The sequence below is a fragment of the Amblyomma americanum genome, chromosome 2 (assembly GCF_052857255.1).
Source record: "Amblyomma americanum isolate KBUSLIRL-KWMA chromosome 2, ASM5285725v1, whole genome shotgun sequence".
NCBI classification, from domain to species: Eukaryota; Metazoa; Arthropoda; class Arachnida; order Ixodida; family Ixodidae; genus Amblyomma; species Amblyomma americanum.
Genome location: NC_135498.1, coordinates 8,465,793 through 8,488,919, shown reverse-complemented (window position 1 = coordinate 8,488,919; position 23,127 = coordinate 8,465,793). Strand labels below are relative to the sequence as shown.

The window sequence follows — 23,127 nt, the reverse complement described above, 5'->3', positions numbered from 1 at the left end:
GGCCGCGGACAGGTCAGCGGGCACCGGCAGGTTGACACTGCCCCGCGTGCGCGCTTCGCTATCTTATCGCCGCGAGCCAAGTGGCCTCTCTACGCGCGAAGGTGGCAGCGGGCTCTCGGCTGCGACAAACAGCTCCCGGAAGAGAGGAAGCTGCCCGAAGTTGCCGGCGCGCCTCTCAACGTGAGCGAGGCGTGCGACAGGGTGCAGGCGCTTTTCTCATTTGCCTGCGATGCCCACCTTCAGTAAGTCACGGAAGCTTGTTTGCGTAAACATTCTTGGCCAGCAGCACATGACCACCGCCAATTCCAAAGATCTCGCTGGTATATATCTTTGGGATAGAGGCATTGAGAAGCCTTGTCTGCTAATTTTTCTGAAAGCAAACAGTGTGCGTGCGTGTGTGTGGGGGGTTTGGCCCAGCCAGTAGGACTGGGTTGCAGCAGACAAACAAATCGTGCATCCCTCTGTGAAACCCAAAAGTATTTTTGCCTAGACACTTCTATATGACTTGCATACCAAAGCGGGAATGAAGGCGATTCTCAAATAGCCCTCACTTCAACGGCCACTGTTTTTTTTTTTCATTAACTACGGTGCTGAGGCACTCCAGGAACGGCACTGTTAACACAGACGCACGCACAAAAGTGACCCGACAGAAAAGCCCTCCAAATTCGGTCGGCGAGAGTTCAGCGCTTGCCATATCTAGGAAAGCAGCAGCGAGCGCCACAGAGCATTTTGAGTCAACCTGCCAGCCTACATTGATTCTTAGAAGAGACTAGGGCGAAACCGCCCCTACCAGTCCGTGCGTGGCGGTCACAGCGGTACGACATCATATACTCCCTGGTTGAACGCTGACCAACGCTCATCTGCGCTGTAGACGCGGCACGAATGAAGCCCGCGTCGATCGCGCGCTCCTTCGCGGCCGAAACGTCTGCACGCGCTCTGCTACACTGTGGTGCGCGCGCACTAACACACACACGTCGGTCGTCCAAGGGCGCAGAAGAGCGACAGAGCTCGTCTTGGCTGGCAGAGGCTGCACATGCGAGGGCGAGGCCGTTGTTGTCGGGTCACTCACCACGCGGCCCGCCTTCCACGAGAATACACATATGCGGAGGCAGCGCGTAAGAAGCTCGGTTTTCTTCATCCACCCCGCTCCCCATCAAGCTGGAGACGTCGATACACCTCTGCGTTAAGCCTCGCCAAGTGACTACCGCTGGGCTCACGCGGGTTCAGACGGGACCAGTTGTGACGAAGAGATAGAGCCGGGGATGGGAAAGAGAGAGGGGGAGACAGCTGCTGGATGCCAAGGTGATCCTCTCTCCGGAGTCCGGCGCATGAATCAAAGGCCGGCTCAGAAAAGGCTGCAGCTCTGTCCGCGCAGGCAAAAAGGAGAAGAAGGAGGAGGAGGAGAGGGCAGCCCAGGAAAAGGAGGGGGGCGGACATCTGGACGTACACCTAATTCCCGTCCTCTCGTTAGTGACGCTTCGATCGGCGGGTCCCCCTTCCCTCCTGCATGGCGAAGCAGCAGCAGCAAACAGCAAGCAAGAGCAGTGCCAGCGACTAAGACCGGGCGCTCGCCAGCGCCGCAGTCCTGGAGCCGCGGCCTGGGCAGGGATCGATGGCATCGGGAAATAGAATGGCCACCCCCGCGCCCTCCTCCTTCCTCCGGTGCTTGGCGAAGGAAGAAGAAGAGGAAGGTGGCCAAAGTGAGGCGATAGACTCGCCGGTCACACACGCGGCACGTAAAGAGACTTTCTCCTCCGGCTCCCTGCCGGGTTGGCCCCAGCAGCGTGTGTCTTGGTTGCCGGCAGCCCGCCCCTTAAGGAGCTTTGTGGGCGCGCAGGAAAAATGGGAAAGGGTACGATGGTGGTACGGCTATGTGCGCGTTCAGCGCTAGGAAGGCGAGGAGGGGGGCTCCGGAGGGGAAAGGGCGCGGGTGACAATCGACCGCTGACTTCGTCAGCACGCCCTGTAGCGGATCAGGGATATACAGCGGCGGTGAACACTGTGCCTCTATCGCCAGCACAGGCTACAAGAGTCAAACATTCGGCTTACCACGCGCTAACGCACGAACGTTGTAGAGAACTTCTAAAGAAGCCACCCACCCTCGAACCCTCAGATAATCACGGGCTTAGGAACTGCTCTGGTGTTAACGCTCACAGCTTCTGTGTGAAACTGCGCTCCACGAACTGAAATTTCGAAAACGTACTAGCGGAATCACTGGCGTTGGGAACTGTGCCCGGGTAATATTGGATTAAAGAAAAAAAACGCAGGGTCTGTCCACGGGATCAGTCGCATGTAATGTGAAGCGTAAAAAGTACAGTGCCTAGGGTGACTTGCGACAAGAAAAAGAACTACTGCAACCAAAAGAACACGAGAAAAGGCAGAGATACAGGAAATATAACGTACGTTCTTCGGAAAAAATCAACCTCTCCCACTGAGTCTTCCTCGTTTGCCACTTTACCAGAGCGTACGCACCAAGGATGAGATCACTCTTTGTAGTCCAACATAAACAAGGAAAAAAAAAACACCACCACCAACGGTTACAGCAGTGTGCTACGCATTTCGATGTATACGTTACATCAGAGTACGTGAAAGGAACAATCAAGACGGGCGCTTTGCGGCGTGCATAAAAAAAAATCGGACGTAATCACGCAGAAATCGTTGCATATTCAAGCGAAATACTCGGACAAGCGATCGTGGCCACGATTTTTATAATCACGCAGCAAGCCTTCCGGGAAAGCACGCCGTCGGGAAGTAAAGATGTTCCGTGTTCTCGCGGCCGCACCGGAATTCGCTGTCGTGTCTCGGGGTGCTCGTTCAAATCGGTGCATTGCCTCTGCACACAACTTCTTCCACTGCGCTCTGTATGCCCCGACTGAGCTTATCCGGAGGGCCTGATCGCGCCTTCGCGTGCGCACCGGCGTTGGGGAGCTCCCTTGGACGGCGAAGCGAAACGCCCAGAATCTTCCAGGCACGACGGTGTGGAGGAATATCGAACAGCCAGCAGCGTCTGGTGCAATAGCCGCCACGGGATGCATCTGACGGTCGCGCTTGATATCACCAGCAAGGCGAGTGCCGTATCTCTGTGATTTACAGCAATGCAACCCAACGGCACTTCGAAACAAACGGCAACGCACTTTTCGAAGTTATTGGCCGCGTGTATACAGGCATCCCGCACGCTCCGCACAGCCTCGTGTAATGCGAGAATAGAACACAGCTGACGTGTCACACCAATCTCGACTGCAAGTTTCTTTCCTCCCGCACCCGTGCCAGGAGGACATTTCTCTCCAGCGCTTAGAAAGCTGATGGCGAGGGAGACAAACTAGTCACCAACCGTGGCTCGGCGATTCATAGAACCGCGGCGCGCTTGTCAAGGTGCGCGGCTGTTATTCAATCGCAGCGGCTGCATTCGTCGTTCTGGAAGCCAGCGCGCGCGTATGTGTGTCGCTGCTAGGTCCCAGCTTCGGCGAGTCAGCCACCTCTGCGGGTTTGTCGTCGCCCGCACACAGGCACTTTCTGTACGTCTCCGCTTAATTTACGGCCGCGTCATAGCGCGTTTTACACGACAACCAACACGCGTCCTCAATTTCCGTTTCCCTCTCCCCTAGACCCTTTCCCGCAAGAAGAACCCGCGAGTCTCCTCCTCTTCAGAATCCGGACCGCACGTCGAAGCTTCAGCTGTGCCTCGCCGGAGCTCCCCTTCTTTTCAGTGATTACCCTTGCCCTGGGCGTCACTCAAACAGCCGCTGCCTTCCTTCCTCGATGCCATATTTTGCTTCCGACACGTTGCTTACGTTTTTATTTTTTTGCTCCCTTTCTCTGGGCTCTCCCTGTGTGTGCCCCCCCACCCCTCTCTCTCTATACATTACCCCTGCGCGCTCATTCGGCGCGCGCGGCGCTGAAAACCTTTCAGCGTTGCGGTCGGTGGCAGACGCGAACTGTCGACGAGGACGTAAGTCCTGGACAATTGCCAATTCCGAAATGTGGCCGCTTCCCTCTCACTCTCCTCCCCCTCTCTCTCTCTGCCCCAGCCCTCGGCAGCAGCGCTTCATTCGAGCTGCTCCCGACGCTCGACCTTGCCATGGCTCCGCTGCAAACACTCCCCGTCCTCCTCTCCATCCTTCTCCCATTCTGCCCCTGGACTCGTCAGCGCTTGTTCGGGCGGCGCGGCCGTATTTCGGACGTCGCCCGTTATTTCCGGTAAGGAAAACAGGAAGACTAAAACGTCAACGGGCGGCGCGCGTCGGGGGAGAAAAGCGCGGAGAATAAACAAATAAACACGGATTAATCTTGCTCCACTTTGCGCGCGCTTGTATGATGTGGTGGACGGTATATAGGGCCATGTTGTTGCCCCGCCACGGTTTGCTTTCGCCCTGCCATCCCCCCCTCTCCACGTCTCTTTTATCGCAGTCGTGAAACCGGAGAGGCCGTCGCCACAGCGCTCTTCTTCCTTCGTCGTGACGATTCAATTGCGCTGGTGCCGCGCGCGACCGAAGCCAATTAGCTGCACGATGTAAGTACGTGTCCAAAATGTAGATGCCTTCCTCGAGAGCGCACCCTTTGTATGCCGCTAGCGCAGACTTCGCGTTCGCTGGGAAACGTGCGCGGAGGCCTCCATGCAGAATGTAACAAGATTTGCTTGTAGTTTAATACCACGCAGCGTTGATTACGCGTCACGATTAGGTAGGACATGCGGCCCAAAATAGATTGATTGCACGCGAATAAATTACCCTCAGTAATATGGAAGTATGCTACTTTAAGATGCGCTGCAAATAACAACAACCGCCATGTTTATTTATGTCTCTCTGCTGTTAGCACTGGGTGATCCTTCGAGGGTATTTTCCAACGAGTTATTTCAAAGCTTTATTATTATTATTATTATTATTATTATTATTATTATTATTATTATTATTATTATTATTATTATTATTATTATTCGGTCAGGCGGAAGGAAGTCTGGCAATTGCAGCGGGGCTAGCTTCATTTCCGTGCTAAACTGTACGTGCAAACTTCACGCGGGACTGAACAAAAAAGATGCCGCCACCGTCTGGAAGGCGTTCAAGTAACGAGTGTTAGCTGTTTGGCTTACTAGAATTTATATGAATGAGATTAAAGTGATGTACACCAATGTAAATACGAATCTGACATGTTGGATTTATAAGTGACGCCGCCAAACAATCCCCAATTGAATATATCAGTGACGTCACCAGTCAATCACTAATTCGGGTTGCTAATGGCGTCAATAATCAATCACCATTTGGGTTGCTATTCGATTTACTATAGGGACCGCCATCTTGGATTTCTCGGACTGAAAATTCCACGCCGAAGGGAGGTGGTAGCAGACCGCAAGAAATCGAAACACGTGATGAGTAAGAGCTAACGCTCTTAAAAGAAAAAGAATGAAATGGCCAGATATTAGGGGCGGTAAAGTAAAGAGCTGCTTTGTTCCACAATAGATGCAGGTGAAGATTAATTAACCGAATCGAAGGGCAATGCGCCAGAAGCGACTCACGGAGACTGAAATTTGAGTCGATGGAAAGAGGGAGGCGAGAGCGGTCCTACTTATGAAGCAAGCACAGTCAGAGGCACCACCATCGACACATATGTACGGGAGCGTGGCCTGACCTGCTCCCCTTCAAAACCCGACGAGCTTTTTTTCTACCGGCAAAAACAACACGATTCAGTCAATCCGCCTATCTCCCTCACCCTAGGTACCCACCCCATCCCACTAGTAGACAAAATCCGCGTGCTTGGGCTGGTTATTTACTCCCATGGCGCGCACGGAGAAGTCATAAAGGCACTCCAAACACACGGTCAACAGACATCCAGACTGATTCGCCGCATAGGGAACCGCCGGGCTGGCCTCCGCGAGCTACACACAACTCGCCTCACCCAGGCTTACGTCATAAGCCGCACCACATATGCCCTTCCATACCTACACCTCAAACAGAAGGACAGAGACCGGGCAAATGCGCTCCTGTGAAGTTGCATGAAAGCGGTTCTACGTCTTCACCCCCGCACATCAAACGACCGACTCTTCAAACTCGGTGTCCACGACACCTTTGAGGAACTCACAGAAGCTGCCTTTACGGCACAGATATCCCGCCTATCCAATTCAGACGCTGGCCGCACTTTATTATCCCAATTAAACCTCACCCCAACTACACACCCTACCGAGGGGGTCCCCTTTCTCTATCCTCCGCTCTAACCTCAGCGTACCCCTCGTACCCAAGAACATGCATCCTGAGCGGTACAGGGACCGCAGAGTAGCAAGGGCTCGGGCCCACCACAAACAGTATGGCGATGACCATGAGGTGGTCTACGTGGACGCAGCGGAGTACACGTCAGGCTCCCGTATGGCCCTGGCGGTAGCCGACAGTCAAGCAAAACTTCTGACCTCCAGCTCAATCATCACCAGTTCTACCACAGAGGCAGAAGAGGCCCCAGTCATCGCGTTTGCTCTCATTTCTACATCTGCCACAAAAATGATCTCTGACTCTGAATCAGCCATTCTCAACTATGCCAATGGCTACATATCCCGCACTGCTGCTCGTTTACTAAGCTTCTGGCAGCCCCGGCGCCCTATAATCCTCATCTGGACGCCAGCACATGCCGGCCTCCATGGCAACGAGGAGGCTCATTCCTTATCCCGAGGTCTCACATTCCCGGCGGGAGTCGAGCCCCTTCTACGGGCCGAGGAGCGCCTGCTCTCCTTCCGTGATATTCTCTCGTACTACCGGGAACAACGAAGGGAGCACGCACCCCCAGCCCCATCCCTCACCATAGCCCAGGCCGCATACTGGGGACGACTACAAACTCGGACTGCTCCATACCCCCTACTACTACGTGCCCGATACCCAGACCAATTCCCCTCGTCATGAAAACTTTGCGGTAAACCAGGAGACTTTCTACACACATGCCCCACCTTCCCTCATCCCCCATCACCGACCGTAGCGGAGTCTTACTTTACTAGGAGAGACTTGTGACCGAAACTTCTCCTCAAGACCAGCGCCGGCTCATCTCCAGCGCTCTGAGAAGGATTTCTTTCCAAGGGCTATCCTTCGCTTTGTAGGGGTGCCTCCTCACAGTGAGGGAGCATCCAAGTGCCATGTAGGGGGCTTCGCCCCCACCATTTACATAATCGCTGGCGGTGAAAGTTTCCACCCCCACCAGCCAGAGGCAAAACAAACAAAGCACGACGCTTGGCTTGTTCCAGTCGTAGACGCTTTCTTTACTTTGTTCCACGCCAAACGGACGACGCCAAAGCGAAAAGAAAAATGTTGGAGGGCGACGAAATGGTGTGTTTCGTTACTCTCTCCTTTGTCTTCCTTCCTCGTTCATTTATTTCCTTCTAACGCAGGGATGAGTAAGGTATTCCACCAATGCCACCACGCCCAGTTGTCACCGCTGCCTCGCATGACTCCCCGTCGGATACTGCAGTGGCACAGACAAAGAGAGACAGACCGCGACGCAAAGCAAAAGAGAGCGCAGGCCTCGTCCGCTCAGCAATGAAAAGTGACGCCGGGGTAAAGCGAAAGAAAGAAACGGAAGGACAGGGAGAGCAACCAGGAAGGAAAAACGAATGGCGAACGCACTGCAGTAAACAAAAGAGAAAGAAAGGGCAGAGTCACGGAATGACTTCTTCGCGTTGTTTACTGCTGTCTCCACTCTCTCTCTCTCTTCCTGTTCTGTGTTGTGTTTCCTCCTCTCCCTCGGGTCGTACGCGTGTTAGTGTCTGAGCGTAATGCGGTGAAACGCGAGGAAGACGCGTGCACGAGCAAGGACGACGTCGACGAGCCGCCACCCCGCTAGCGAGGGAGCGAAGCACCGCAGGCATCCCCTCCTCGATAAACGTATCTCCAACTGATTACTCGCGGATGCCTCCACCGCTGTCTCGTTGCGTCGTCGGCGCCGACGTCGTTCCGTTAGCGTGTCCCCCCCCCCCCCCCCCCCCGCCCCCCCCCTCTCGTCCTGTCGGCTTCTGCTCCGTTTGTGTGCCCCCTCTTTCCAACCCGCACCGAGCGCGAAGGGTGGCTGGTGGGAACGGCCTGCAGACAGGCCTCAGCCGTGCCGCGCGCTAATTTAATTCGGGTGACAATGGGAACGGAGACACTTCCCCCCTTTCCTTTGCGACGACGACATCGGCGCTTCGCCCCCGGCACCGATGCGGAGAGCGAGGCGAGTACGAAGCGCGGACAAGCGTTCCCAAAAGCGATGGCTGCCGTCAGGGATTAGGCAAGGGAGGACATGGCAGCGGGAAAGGCAGAAGGGAGGCTGAGAGAGATTGGCGCAAGATGAATAAATTTGTTCACCGCGGTTCAGAACGCGAGCGCACCGGTTTATTTCGCTTCGGTTATATTTACCGCAGAGGTTATTTCCAGACTATTATTATTTAGAGGTGTAACGGACGTACTCTAAGCCATGTGACGCCATAAACCAAAGCATAATCACAAGTCCCCTATGGGCCAACGCGCACGCTGTCGCCATTTTGGGCGTACGTCAAGTTACGACAGCATACCGGGAGCCTATAGCGTTGCGCAGTATTCGTGTCTTTATAGTCACTACATCCTGTGCCTACTTGCTCGAGGAAGGCTTTATTCATTGAAGGGTATCACCGTCGCTGATTTCCCTTATACTGCAGTAGCGACATTTTGGCCTGTTTCTGTGTGATCGATGTGCCTTCAAGCTAACGTAACTCCAACAAGTCATGAAGATAATATAAAAAAATGTGCCAGTCAAAAGAACTGCTGTTACTCCCCCCGAGTTTTGTTAACTGGAATTGCGACGATGGCAACCATTACAATATAGGCAATGCTATCGCCGGCTTTTAGGACGATCGAGTTTTACCATTTGGCGCTAAAATGCCGCGATATCCCAGTTTCAGTACAGCTCTGAGGCGGGCGGACTCTAGGACGAAGGCGCAACGGCGAATCAGCCCATGCTTAGATGGACCATGATATGGCAGCGAGAATGTATATATACAAGGAAAATTGCACGGGCTACATTTTGCCTCCCGTCGACGACAGAAACTCCTGCGTATATGCACATCACGCCAGAAAGCCAGCGCAGTGCCTTTTTCACGAATGCTAGCACCGGCAACGCATTACAGAGGGCTCTCAAAGTACATTTGTAAGAGCACGTGAGCGGCGCACAAGAGAATTAGTTTGGCTTATATTACGAGTGGCATAGAGAACGAAACAATATTTCTCCCCCTTGAAACGTGGCTCACTTCCAATTCTACGGGAAACAGGGGCATCAAACCGAGACAGTGGCATATATGTCGCCAAAGCTCACGGTATACGCAACATTCGCAAACATGGCACGCTGTGATTTGGTACGTGGGGTTTATAACATGCCGAAGGTATACGCGTGGTCTACGAGGGATGCCGTAATGGATCGCTCCGGATTACTTTGGACCCCTTACGGTTCTTTAACGTGCGCAGAATCGACGCAGCACACGGCTGTCTCTGCGCTTCGCCTCCATCCAAATTCCGAGGCCGGCATTCGATCACGCTACCTTCGCGTAATCCAACTGAGCCAACGAGCCACCGCGGCAGGTATCACTAGTGAAATGCGTGGAGTGCAGCACTGATAGCTGTTCTTCTCGAATAAGATTATATTTTGATTGGAAGTATGAAAGATCACGGTACAAAAAAGAAATTAACGAGGGAGAGGGACATCGCAGCGAATTGAGTTGACCGCGTCGTCACCGTGGAAAAAGTTCGGCGATGAAACGGGGCCGAGAGATTTCTTCTCACTCGCTCCCGAGCGAGGAATCGCGCGACAATGCACGCTGCAGAGCGGACCGCATTCCATCGCAAACCTCCTTCCCGCGCGCGCGTTAGGCAAAGCGTGCAGCCGTCTTTCTCTCTCCCGAACGAAACAGCGGCTCGAGTCCCGACGGACGTCGTTTCCTCCGTTTTTCTCAATCCCGCGCGTGCTCGGCGGCTCGGCTCAGCGCGCATTGTATACGTGCTACAGTGCTGCAGTTGCAAGACGTATATACGTTCGCGCCAGGAGCAGCGCCATTACCGCTGCTCCCGACGCCGCCGCAGGCGCGAGCGATTCTGGAGTCGGTCGTCAGGGCTGCTGTATTAGCGGCTCCGTTAGTGCGACGGCGAATGAAAAGACGGCGGCGTGCGAGTAGCGGCAGAATGGATAGATCGGTTTAAGCCGAGGAATGCCGCTGGCGCCGAACAATCAATCACCGCGGCCGCCGGCTGCGGAAACCTGCTCCCTTGCCGACCCTCGCGGCGAAGGTGTTGTTGGCTGCCGCTGTTGCCGCCGTCGCTTGCACATCGACGCCCACTCGACGGCGACCAGTTTCGAGGCGCGAGAGACGACGACGCCGCAGCTGATCGTCGCTGAGCGAAGCGGAAACCGCGCGGCCCGTGGTGACAACATGCGCGCCGTTCTCGAAACCGGCTGGTTTCTTTGCTCGGACGCGCGGTGCTCGGGGTCCCTCTCCGCGCGCCAGGATCGCAGCCCCGACCGGATTTGTCGTCGTTTCAGCTTATCCTTATCGTGTATACCGCCAGTGGCGCACTCGAAACCCGGTCAGCATCTGGCAGGCGCGATTGGAGCTTACTGTCATGAGGTTTAAAAAGGAACGCCTTCATAGCGGTCTTCCTACGGGCAACGCGGCCTGTTAGACGCCTCACCGAAAACTCACGCGCTGGTCTCCTCGCGGATTAGGATGTTAAAAGGTCCGTTTGGAAAAAGTCTAGGTGCACTTCTCAGCATGCGGATGTGTACACGCGCGTAAACGGTTAGTTACTGGCAGGCAGTGCGTTATAGCAAGCTTGAATATTCTTTTATATCTAATGTATTTTACTCCCTATCCGTGCGGCAGTAATAGTTTATCAAACGGATGTGTAGCACATCATCTGCGGTGAGTTGTTGCGTCTCTTGTGCTGTGGCCAAGTTACACGAGGATGCTTGCTACGCCTCTAGGCTCGAAAGCAATTATCTCGCCGTGTTTCTCACTGAAACGAACGTACGAACATTCGCAGTACCGGCTGAACACGCGAAAGGCATCAAGCCCGGAGGCACACAAAAAGTACATGCTGGGCACGATTAAAAACGCAGCGATGAGTGATAGTGCGCCATTCGTAAATTACGGCCGAGTCGCGGATAGTGATCTACCTATCGTTGGCCAATCAGATCTTTGTGTAAGTGTCTTCTCTCAGCGTGCTGATGCCCTCGACTTGCAAGGCTGTGAAACTGTTGAACCTGGCACAGCATTTAGCGAAAAACACCGATTCAGGTTACGGCAAAAGGCTACCCAAAGTAGACAACAATCTGTGCTGCACCCCTTTTCAGTTTCCTTCGGTTTTCACGTCCAAGGTGATGGTTTTATGAAATGTCCAATTTGCAGAGGCGGAACGACGGGCTGGGAGCAATGAAATTAGCAGTACCAACTGTTTGGTAGCCTGTGCTACTGACATAAACGTTGGGAAGGTAATGAGGTCTTAGGAAAGCTACCAGGAAATAGCTAAAGCTTCGCGAAATGTGTATTTATTCGAGGCATACTCCGATACGAGTTTTATACGTTTTCAAGAACTGAACTGTCCACATCAGCTTCACTGCTGTCTCCTGAAGATTGTAACTGCAAGGCCGGCGCGCTACGAAGAGGAGACAACTTGTTTCATTTAGCCATGCGCAGTTTAGTAAACATGCCTCATGAAAAATGAACGGTGAAACTAAAATCCACGCTGAATGCAGATTACAACGTTTGGGTATCTGCGCGAAATTTAAAGTTGGTGAAGTTCCCCTTATCAAGCTCCTGAGCTGTACCCACTTTGCCTGCATGGTAGTCACATCCGATTGATTCGCTGCTGACAAAATAAAGCTGCCGATCACTTTGTAGCAAATTATGTAATATCCCCAAAATATTCACCGCAGTAAATCTGCTAAGCGACTCTGCCTCTGAATTGTGTGCCCGAGCTTTTCGATCGCGTAAAAGCGCGCCCAGGTCTGTTTTCCGCTATTGTGGTTTAAAGTTAATTCTTAAAATCAAACCCCTTTCAGAGCCGGCAACAGATACATAACATGCACTTAGCCTTCCATTCTTAAGCGCGCTAACGAGAGGATGACAGCTCGGCAACTACGCTCTTCCTTTATTGACCACCGTGTTGAATCGTTAGTTTAATCACGCAGAGCAATCGTTTGAACTATCGGCAGAGGCCTCGTGGAAGGTTAACTACGTTCTCTTTTTTTAACGCGCTGGATCCTAGCACACGGAGATCGTTAATGATAGCGCGCATCTCCTGTTAATGCAGGTACTTTCGCAGCCAACAAAACTGCGACGTTTATGCAACGCGTTACAACTCTCCTACACACTTATTTTTTTTCGAACAGAACTGCCTGTGCTACACCTTTTGCTAACTATTTACAAGCCCACGGGTTTGCCATTGAACCACGTAGTAGGGCCATTGAAGCATTCCATGACCCCATGGTCTCTAGAGGGATACGACGTCAGTTAGCTCCACAAGGTTTGAAATCAGAAGTGGAGGCCTGTTTATTTATGACAACGAATGTGCCAGGATTCGGCGCCCCGTGATAGCCTGCGTACAGCCATGTTTCCGAGCCATACACCGGAGGCCTCTGAGGAACAGCACTAAATGACGTCTGAAAGAAACGGACGCCAAGGCGACTCGAACAGTTTTACAAAGCCAAATTGTAAAGTTATGGTGCGGCTGAATGTGTCGTTCCTGCACACTCGTTACGCTATGCTTGACAGTGGGAGATCCTTTCGTCTGCCTGCACAGTTTTCCAAGACCACCGGCAAACCGAATAAACAACAAAATGATGAGTGCTCGTTTAGCACACGCTGTGCGTATTGGAATAAACAAAGCGTGTCGCTTTAAAACTGTGAGGACAAGGCTTCTAAACCACCGCAGGGAACTAAGAACAATTTGAAGGGCATTCTGGTTCGCAGAGCCCTGTTTCAAGAGACGAGTGCGTATATTTGAAAACAAGGACAACAGGGTAGCCGAGAAACGGACGAATAGCTTTAATCTGAGCCTAATGTGCTTTCCCTGACTGCGTCGTTACACACACCTCTAAGCAGCGTTACCTCTTTTCTCGGAGTTTCCCAAGAGTTTAGAAGCACCGCACGGATTCTTGTTTCCCTTCGGCGCCAGCCCGCTGCTGGAATACGCCCGTGTTTTTGCAGGCACAAAGCTTCTAATACCACGATACTTTTGTACTTTCACGTAAGCTAAGTTCTTTAACACATTATTTCGGCACAACGCTTTACGCTGGAGCACTAGAGAATGAACAGAGAGAGAGAGAGCTGGTAAATCAGCCGCAACGCCCAGTGAGCGAACCGTTCTTATAAAAAGCACTCAGTATAATTGTAGCAGCGCAGTCCGCTGGAGACCAGATTCGCCGGCTCAAAAGCTCCAGCGACATCCTCGGCGAGGAATAATGAAATAAAGAAAAGCGAGAAAGAAAGGAAATAAAACAAATCCGGAGCGATAAAGTCGGAGCGGCGTTCGCAAATAAAAGGCATTCAGAGCGGCTCTCCGGCGCGCTCGAGGCCGCGATACGTGAAGCGTCCGGAGGACGCATAAAACCGCTGCTGCTGCCGGCGAAGATCCCGGCGGAGCACGGAGAAGACGCCGTTTGGAAATTCAGTCAATAATCGCTCGTCCCAAACCGAAACAGTTTTTCGCGCAGCTGTCACAGCCGCCAAGGGAGTGGATGAATGCAACGCGGAGGGCCCAGAGAGACCGCTCTCGGCGCGTGTCGTGTTCGCGGCGACGTCGCCCTCGTCCCATTCATTCCTCCGCCCAGCAGCGCAAACGAAAAATAACGGAAGGGAAGAGAGGGGGGAGAAATTGTGAGCGGCCGGACGGGGCTGGATTGGACGGCTGGCACGTCGGGTGCTGGCGGTGTTGCGACGCTGTGGGCCTCAATATAGCTGTTCGCTTGGGTCCGAAGTCGCGGGGCTTTGCGATATGCGGGAGAAGCGGCTACGCAAGGCGGCGGCGATGATGGCGCCGGTGGTTTCGGTTCTGGAACATGTGCTACGGACGGACGCCCAGTGATGAACAGGAAGATCTCCAGCAGCCGACAAAAAGAGAGAGAGAGAGGGAAATAATGAAAGAAAATGACGACTGCAGAGGAAGCTGGATTAAATTACACTGTGGAACGGCGGAAGTTGAGTTTCGGAGTCGATGGCAGCTAGCATGCAACGAGAGAGTGCAGGTGGAACGGCTGGCTATCGCGCGACTCTGACGCCAAGAAGGTGTTCTCGGAAATTGCACACGCACGGCCGCCGAGGAATGAAGCGGAAGTTACTTGGACACGGGGCCAGCCGAAACAGCCGGCGGTTTGGCTGTTGGGCGAAAGCTGCCCTGGCCCGGCCGGGGGAAGAGCCGGCGCCGGAGGAGCGGACGCCGGCCCCCTCCCGGAAGGGATGCCGGCTCCGAGAACGCACAGCCGAGGCCGGTCGCTCGTGAGGCAGAAAAAAGCGAGCACTCACCGGGCGCCGTCTGCCAGCTCAGGCCTCCGATGAACATCTTCCTGCAAGACAACAACAGAAGAGGGGGCGTGTGAGCGAGACGCGAGAAGCTCGCGCGCCGCGCGCGATCGCGCCGCCCGAGAAAAGCAGGAAAACGGACCCGGGGTCGTGGGCGGCCTCGGTGGGGCTCGCGGGGTTGGTCGGCTGACTGTCGTTTTCCATGATCATGGTCGGGGCACACAGTAATCGGCGCGCTGGGACGACGGCGGCGACAACAACAAGCGCGCTCGCTGAGAGGAAGGGTTGCTGGCGGGGCTGCTACACACTACTACCACGGGCACACTCCGGGCGAGCAGGCGACGACGCCGCACACTGGTGGGCCACTGCGGCGCACGACTCGAGGTGGGACGACAGCACTCTCCGCTGGGCTGCTTCTACGCTAAACGACTGACTGCTTGCTGTCCGCTCACTACGCGAACATGGCCCTCAGCGCAGGCCTCGACTGAGAGCACGCACGACGCTTTTGGCTCACCCCGCCGCCGCCGGAGCGCCGCAGACGCGCAGGGGGCGCCCCGGGCGCCCACCGCGAAGCCCCCGCTGGGCCACCCCATTGGCCCCCGGAGCGGGCGCTGCATGACGTAACGCGTAGACGTCACGCGTTGCGCATTCGCCCTCACCTCGCTACCTCTCGCTCTCGTCTCAAAATAGCGGGCGTTCCGCGCCGCCAGCCCTCGTGGCGACATCTCACGGCCGCTGTAGTAAACGACTGCGCGACGCTGAGCTCCACGCGCGGTGGCGCCGCGTCTGCAAACGCGTAAACGATCGTGGAGGCCGCCGCCGGTTTTGTTTGCTAGCGAACTTGTTAAATTTAATTACAATGAGAGATACTCGCTGCGAGAAAAACAGGCGCTCCAGTGCGGACCGCGCTCCTCGTCTTCCGAGCGGAGCCTCTCTCCTCCGCCTCCCACTCTGTTCTTGAGCGCGCGGGGGAGAGTAGCACGGCGGCAGAGCCGCGCCGCCAACTTATTAGGCGCGCCGCGTCGGAAACGAATGCTTTTATAATAAAGTTATTCCTCGGTTGTTAAATGCGTACGGGCGCTGCCACGATCACTCGGATCAGCTTGGGCTTGCCTCGGTACAAAGGAGCGAGTAGAGGGCGGCTTTCAACGGAAATGAGCGGCCTTCGTTTAGTTCGGTCGAAACGGGAAAAGGATGAATTGTATTACGAAGCCTACAACGCGAAGAAAGAATGGAGCAAGCACGCGCGCCTCAATCGGACAACTGGCGCTCTTTTCGTCGTCTGTGTGCGGAGTGCGTATTATGATTAACGCCCATCTTGCAAAACAGGATGGGGCAGTTTCTGCTTCGCGTTTTATTTTACTTTTTTCTTGCTTTTGAAACTGTTTTCTTCTCTGAATACCTGAGTCCATTTATATTTCTTTCTGCGGCCTTAAGAAAAAAAAGCCAAGACTGGTAGAAAGAGCCCAGTTCATTTCTTTAGCTAGACAACGCAGTGTTGTTTAGTAAACTTTAATTATTTACAAACACCTTGCTTAAACTGTTTTATACGACTGCAAATGCACCATGCAAGGTCACCGTAAACGATGGAAGCCAATTTGTTAGCTGCATAAGAATCGCACAAGAAGCATTCTGTTAGTAACTGTCAGTTCAAGTTATTATATTCTAATATTATAATGCAACCTAATCTGGCACTTTGCATGCGTAAAGCGCTTGTTCTGTTCGAGTACTGAGATTTCGGCGCAGACCTCAGGTGGTAAAATTTAATTCAGGGCCCTGTGCTGTGGTATGCTTTTACAACACACGGCGTAGCTTTGACAAATTAAAAAACGACCTTTAACCTATCTTACTACGCGCTGACGAGCCACTAACCGAAACAACAGTCTAACTTTCTGACATTATGCAACGTCGGTGAACACGCAGTGTATTCGAAAATTACTAGCAGAATTGCATGATTGCGCACTGTAAAGCTGGCTTCAACCTTTGCAAATCTGGACTGCGGCGCAGCCTAAAAACAGGCAGTTCGTTACGTTTTTTTTTTTTTCCCTCTCGAAGTCGTTGCTGCTGAGGAGGTTGAGGTTTCTACAACACATTCATCGGCTTCTTCAAGCTTCAAAAATTAACAGGCCTTGTCCCGGTGAACAACAGTTCTGGACTTCAGGCATTAGAAAACTTGACGAGTACAAAACGCCACGGATAGAAAACTTGCCTTTGGGGACCGACCGACCGACCGACCGACTGTAGATTGGCTTGCTGCGTGACTGACTAACTGACTGACTGTAGATTGGCTTGCTGCGTCATTGTCTGAGTCGCTTTGGAACGTTAAACCCCCATAAGCGATAAACCATTTTATCGACTGGCGCTTACTAAGTGCACCTCGTTCGGCGGTGTACTGTTGATGTTCACTGTCTTTCTTAATTTTTCAGCCATCTTTTCATTTTTTTGTCACCCGTTTATTGTAGAATGACAATACCCAGGAAATAAAATAAAGGTAAGGGGAAAAAGTGCCGCTAGTTGTGAAACGGCACGATGCTGGCTTTAAGCTGCCAGTGCCTCCTGAATTACCTACGTCAGTAAAATTGAATGTATCCCCTCGAAACATTTACACCGCTCACAACTTCATTTCGCACTGAATACAAAATCTGAGTAGCGGTACCAGCGCGTTGTGCGGCTTGCCGCGCATCAATCTTTCGCTCGACATCAACGGCGCGCAGAACAGAAGAGGGAAAAAAAAACAGCGTGACGTCCCCTCGACGTGCAGTGCACAGTGCTATTGTCATGCATTGGTAGCGCCGCACAATGGTAAGAGCGGGGTCGCGCTTCGTGACGACGCACTGCGTGTTCACACGGGACGACAGGCGGCGTCGGTGGGGATGAGCGGAGTGACGACCGCGCCTCCTCGGACAGCTGTGAACCGGCCGCGGTCCTTTTGTTTTGTCAGCACTTCGCTTCTAAATGACAGGGCGGCGCACACGCAAAACACACGCGCTCATTACAGGCAAACACTCCCCGCAAACTTCTCTTTCAGAGCGCCACCTGCCGCCGGGAACGGTCCTTCTTTCACTCTCTCTCTCGTCGCAACTTCGACTGGCTACATGTGCAGTCACACGAGAGTCGCTACACTCCGTTTACTTTCTGTATGCGTTTAAGTCTGAGGACAACCTGATGGTCGCCGTTTTCGAGTTGCCTTCCTCATGTATTTCGTGGTATTGCAAAGTTAATTTACAAACCGGAAAAAAAGGAAGCCTTTTTTGCCTTCGAGCTGTATGGCTGACTTAAGTCATCACTTTAGCAAACCAGCTAATCTGAGTAGAACACGTACAACAAGAGCTGAAACATCGTCAAGCAAAAACTACCGGACGGACACCGTGAAAACTCAGTCTTTCGAAAGCACTTACTTTCTAATAACATTTATCCATGCTGGTTTCCCTGTTGTTTATGCTTGGCGTAACCCACTGCACATTGCCCGCTAAGCAAATGTCTTTATCACTTCAAGAAAGTTCTGAAAATGAAACGCAGTGCAATATTCTGTGCAGTTCTCATATATATGAGCCGCCGCGGTGGCTCAGTGGTTATGGCACTCGACTGCTGATCCGAAAGATGCGGGTTCGATCGCGGCCTCGGCGGTCGAATTTCGATGGAGGGGAGATTCTAAAGCACCGTGTGCTGTGCGATGTCAGTGCACGTTAAAGATCCCCAGGTGGTCGAAATTTCCGGAGCCCTTCACTACGGCGTCCCTCATAGCCCGAGTCGCTTTGGGACGTTAAACCCACTAATCAAATCAAAGATATATGAGATATATAGTTATGTGTGCAAAGGTCAAGTGATCTGAGATCAGCATTGGTATTAGCTCTTTTCCAAGAAAATCAAGCCACGCTGTTCATAGATTATCTATATGAAGGCTACATACTGCAGACTGGATAGAAAAGAAATGAACTATCCTATCGGCTTGCGTCCAGGAACAGCCTGTAGGTATTTGATGAACAAAAATAAATAATATTACTATCGGCTGGCACCTCCAGAAAATTTTCTGGCTATGACTAGACAAGAAAAGTAAAATTAATTGCCAACTTGTTCGGCAGGTGATTCAGATACATAGAAAAGACAAATAAATACATTTATATTATAACTTGCATCTCTAAACAGCATGTCTAGCTTAAGCATACTAAAATAAATTGACTTTTTAATCATCTGGAGTCTATGGACAGTGTATGTTTATTAGTAGGCAAAATGAAGCATATATGTGAAGGTAATAAAGTTTTTGAGAATGTTATAGACTATTTTCATTCTTTTTTAGTGTGTGGAGGGTAGTGCAGAAGCCAAAGGGCAGAAGCCGGCCTTTTTGTTGATTTTTTTAAAGCGAAACGGGGCAAAGCTTTTCCTATGGGACCGCAAGAGTGTTTGGCATCAGGCGTCTTCATAAATTTAAAGGTCACGATTCCTTGTACTAATGTAGAAGAGTTCGGGTTCAACGCCTCAAGCCTCTGCCGATGCGGAACACTTGGATGTCACGCTGGTTGCCAATGCTTGTTCAGGGGAAACACCGAAATCGAGCCTTCGCGTGCGCACCAAACGGCGAAGCAGGAACGACAGCAGCGATCGGGCAGCGGAGCGCTCCGAGCCAGATCGATGGGGCGAGCGCCCACAGCCAAGGTGGGCATTCCCAAGCCGAAGTCGTCGAGTGTACGCGGGCCTGCCCTGGGCTATTTTTGCACCGGCACGGTAGAAAACATCAGCGCAAGCCACGTGCTCTTCCTCGCAGCGAAGACGTCTTCGTTAGTGCCACTTTATTTGACCCTCGACGGTTTCTCCGTGTGAAGATGTATTGGAATGACACCGCTTGCAACGAAATTAAGTTTCACATGGAGAGAGTTGGACGGATGAAGATCAAATCCGGCTACTGTCAGCGGGAATAAATATAAGCACTCGTTTTTCTAAAAAGAAATAGAGGAAGGAAACTCGCTGCCACAAGAAATATTACACAAGGCATTGTAAATAACAATGAATCCGGACTAATCAAACACTACGGTCCAGTTCGAAATAAGTACCTACTACATTAACGACGATGGCAAATCATTTAATTGAAAACACTATGCCGCCGGTTTTTATTAAATAAGTTCTATCTGGTAACAGCGACTTCGTTGCTCTTAGTTCTATCTGGTAACAGCGACTTCGTTGCTCTTTGCGTGGTCCAGCTGTGTCAACTATTTTATCATTTCTTCGTTTTATGTTTTCTTGATTGCGGCAGCGCTACTGTTATTTACTACACGTTTATAACGCGCTTTAACTACCCATTAATGACCTTCGGACCAAAAGTATTGGTAAATAAGTAAAAATGCAAAATTGCTTGCCATTGGTGTTTTTGTTTCATTTCTGCGAAATTAAAATAGGGCAGCAGATGTACCCCTCTTTTGTGAAGACGGTTGTATCAGGTGCAATTCGGGTATAAAAAATCACACAACCACAGCAAGCTGGCCGGCAAGAAACTCATGCTTTGACTAGGTGTAGTCAAGAGCTCCTGAGCAGATACTTTTGCAGCGGGCGCATCAAAGGAACGCGGTAAACACCAGTTATAGGCATATTTTGGCTTTAGCAAGACATTTTGTGATCATGATGACGATGATAATGAATTCTTTATGGTGCAAGGGCTTCTGGGGCCAAACAGCACCATGCCACAAGGTATTTTCGTCTTCTCAATATGGGGTCAAATACCTATTTCCTAAGAATTTTACCTTAAACTAGCTGAACACCAGGTCAGGGGAAAGCTTGTATGTACATTGTAACTGAAAGGTGCCACACACACACACACACACACACACACACACACACACACACACACACACACACACACACACACACACACACACACACACACACACACACACACACACACACACACACACACACACACACACACACACACACACACACACACACACACACACACACACACACACACACACACACACACACACACACACACACACACACACACACACACACACACACACACACACACACACACACACACACACACACACACACACACACACACACACACACACACACACACACACACACACACACACACACACACACACACACACACACACACACACACACACACACACACACACACACACACACACACACACACACACACACACACACACACACACACACACACACACACACACACACACACACACACACACACACACACACACACACACACACACACACACACACACACACACACACACACACACACACACACACACACACACACACACACACACACACACACACACACACACACACACACACACACACACACACACACACACACACACACACACACACACACACACACACACACACACACACACACACACACACACACACACACACACACACACACACACACACACACACACACACACACACACACACACACACACACACACACACACACACACACACACACACACACACACACACACACACACACACACACACACACACACACACACACACACACACACACACACACACACACACACACACACACACACACACACACACACACACACACACACACACACACACACACACACACACACACACACACACACACACACACACACACACACACACACACACACACACACACACACACACACACACACACACACACACACACACACACACACACACACACACACACACACACACACACACACACACACACACACACACACACACACACACACACACACACACACACACACACACACACACACACACACACACACACACACACACACACACACACACACACACACACACACACACACACACACACACACACACACACACACACACACACACACACACACACACACACACACACACACACACACACACACACACACACACACACACACACACACACACACACACACACACACACACACACACACACACACACACACACACACACACACACACACACACACACACACACACACACACACACACACACACACACACACACACACACACACACACACACACACACACACACACACACACACACACACACGCGAGAGAAGAAAACGGGACAGAGCGCTCTGTCTCGTTCTCTTCTCACGTGTGTGTGTGGTTTTGGTGCCTTTCAATTACAATGATCAATTCCCAACTAGCCCAACAAGAAGTTCTTGAAAGCTTGTACGTCACCGGCGGGTAACCGGCGGTACTGGGGGCCGAACCCCGCACATCCCTCATGCGAGGCGGACGCTCAAACCACTAGGCCACCGCTGCTGTACACTTGATGTTCACCTCGAGCATGCAGCTCATTATAAAGGTTCATATACACAATGTCTTGCGCCACAAACGTGCTCTGCAACAGGAAGCTCTGCGGCTTCAGCTGGTTGCTTTGTTGCAAACACTACTCTCTGGTGCACCGTCAGCAAAGGAACACACACTTAGTGTTCAGCCTACACTGATATAGTCAAAGATTCTCTGCTGGCATTATGCACCGGAACCAGTAGCTATTTTGCTGAAGAGGTTACTAGTTGTTGCTTGTATTCAGTGAATTTCTGCAGGTTCAGTCACTGCAGTCTTTACATTGAGCCCTTTTATATATATCTTTTTTGCATATGTGCTCGCCAACATTAACTAACCACGCTGGTTCGTGGATACTGCAATAAAATAAAAAAGCAATAATAAATCGCTGTTGTCGTTGTTGTCACTCTCCGCCAACACTGACGGCTATGACACTAACGATAACCAAAGAAGCCAACAACGGAATGGCGGCTGCTGATTGATGCACAGAACATATGCCGCCGTTAAAGGTGACTTCATGTAAACATCGCAAATACTGTAGGAACAATTCTCTATGATATCTGCAACAAGTGTACACAAGGAACACAAAATGGCCAACACGCACGCGAAAGGAGGAACAAAAAGATAAGGGGAACATGAACATGGATTTAGACAAACAGAACACTACCGCCGATGGATGAGCGGCTCAAGCAAACATCCCATATAAACATCAGCACATCGTTGCACCGCTAAAGTAGTACACAAGGCAGTACTCGAATTTGAAAGTGCACGCTATTTCAACCTTCACCAACACACTTCAATAGGACAGCGCCATTTTTCTTTAGTAACATTGCACACTTGAGATCTTATACATTTCAAAATGATAGATGGTAAAAGCAGGAACTATAACCCCGCAGAATCGTGTGCGAGCTTTTCTTACGAAAAAGTTCAAGCACAAGCACAATTAAAAACAACTTTGACAAGCATTCAAATGGTATGCTCAGTTCTAAGTAGCTTGGAACTGCGAGTTAGATCCGGATGTTATCTACCCATGGCGTGTAGTCTGCAACCGCTCTCGCTCTTAGTCGATGGGATGCGTCTACCACCAGCTCCGGTAGCTCGGTGCACACGGCGTTCCGCAACTGAGAACGAGGTTGTAGGTTCGATCCTGGCCATGACGGCCGCATTTGGAATGCAAAAGCGCTCCTCCAATGAGATTACAGTGCTCGTTATGGATCTTGAGGCGGTCGAAATGAATATCCAACCGGCGTCCTTCTTGGTTAGGCTGTAGCTTTGGCATGTAGAAACTAATATAA

At 51.6% G+C, this 23,127-nt stretch overlaps 1 protein-coding gene across 11 annotated transcripts in view; it reads right to left on the bottom strand.

Annotated features, from left to right (window-relative positions):
• Rbp6 (RNA-binding protein 6) overlaps positions 1–15,107 on the bottom strand; it is a 509,349-nt gene extending 494,242 nt beyond the window's left edge. For 6 of the 11 annotated variants that reach the window (XM_077652959.1, XM_077652964.1, XM_077652966.1 and 3 more), the window contains exons 1-2: positions 14,628–15,025; positions 14,489–14,529 (exon numbers count right to left, since the gene is read on the bottom strand). In XM_077652959.1, the coding sequence (XP_077509085.1) occupies positions 14,489–14,529; positions 14,628–14,695 (109 nt within the window). In that variant the 5' untranslated portion in view covers positions 14,696–15,025. Of the gene's footprint in view, positions 1–14,488; positions 14,530–14,627 lie in introns of all 11 variants that reach the window. The other 5 variants (XM_077652961.1, XM_077652962.1, XM_077652969.1 and 2 more) reach the window with 2 other exon arrangements.
• Between the last annotated feature and the right edge of the window lie 8,020 nt (positions 15,108–23,127).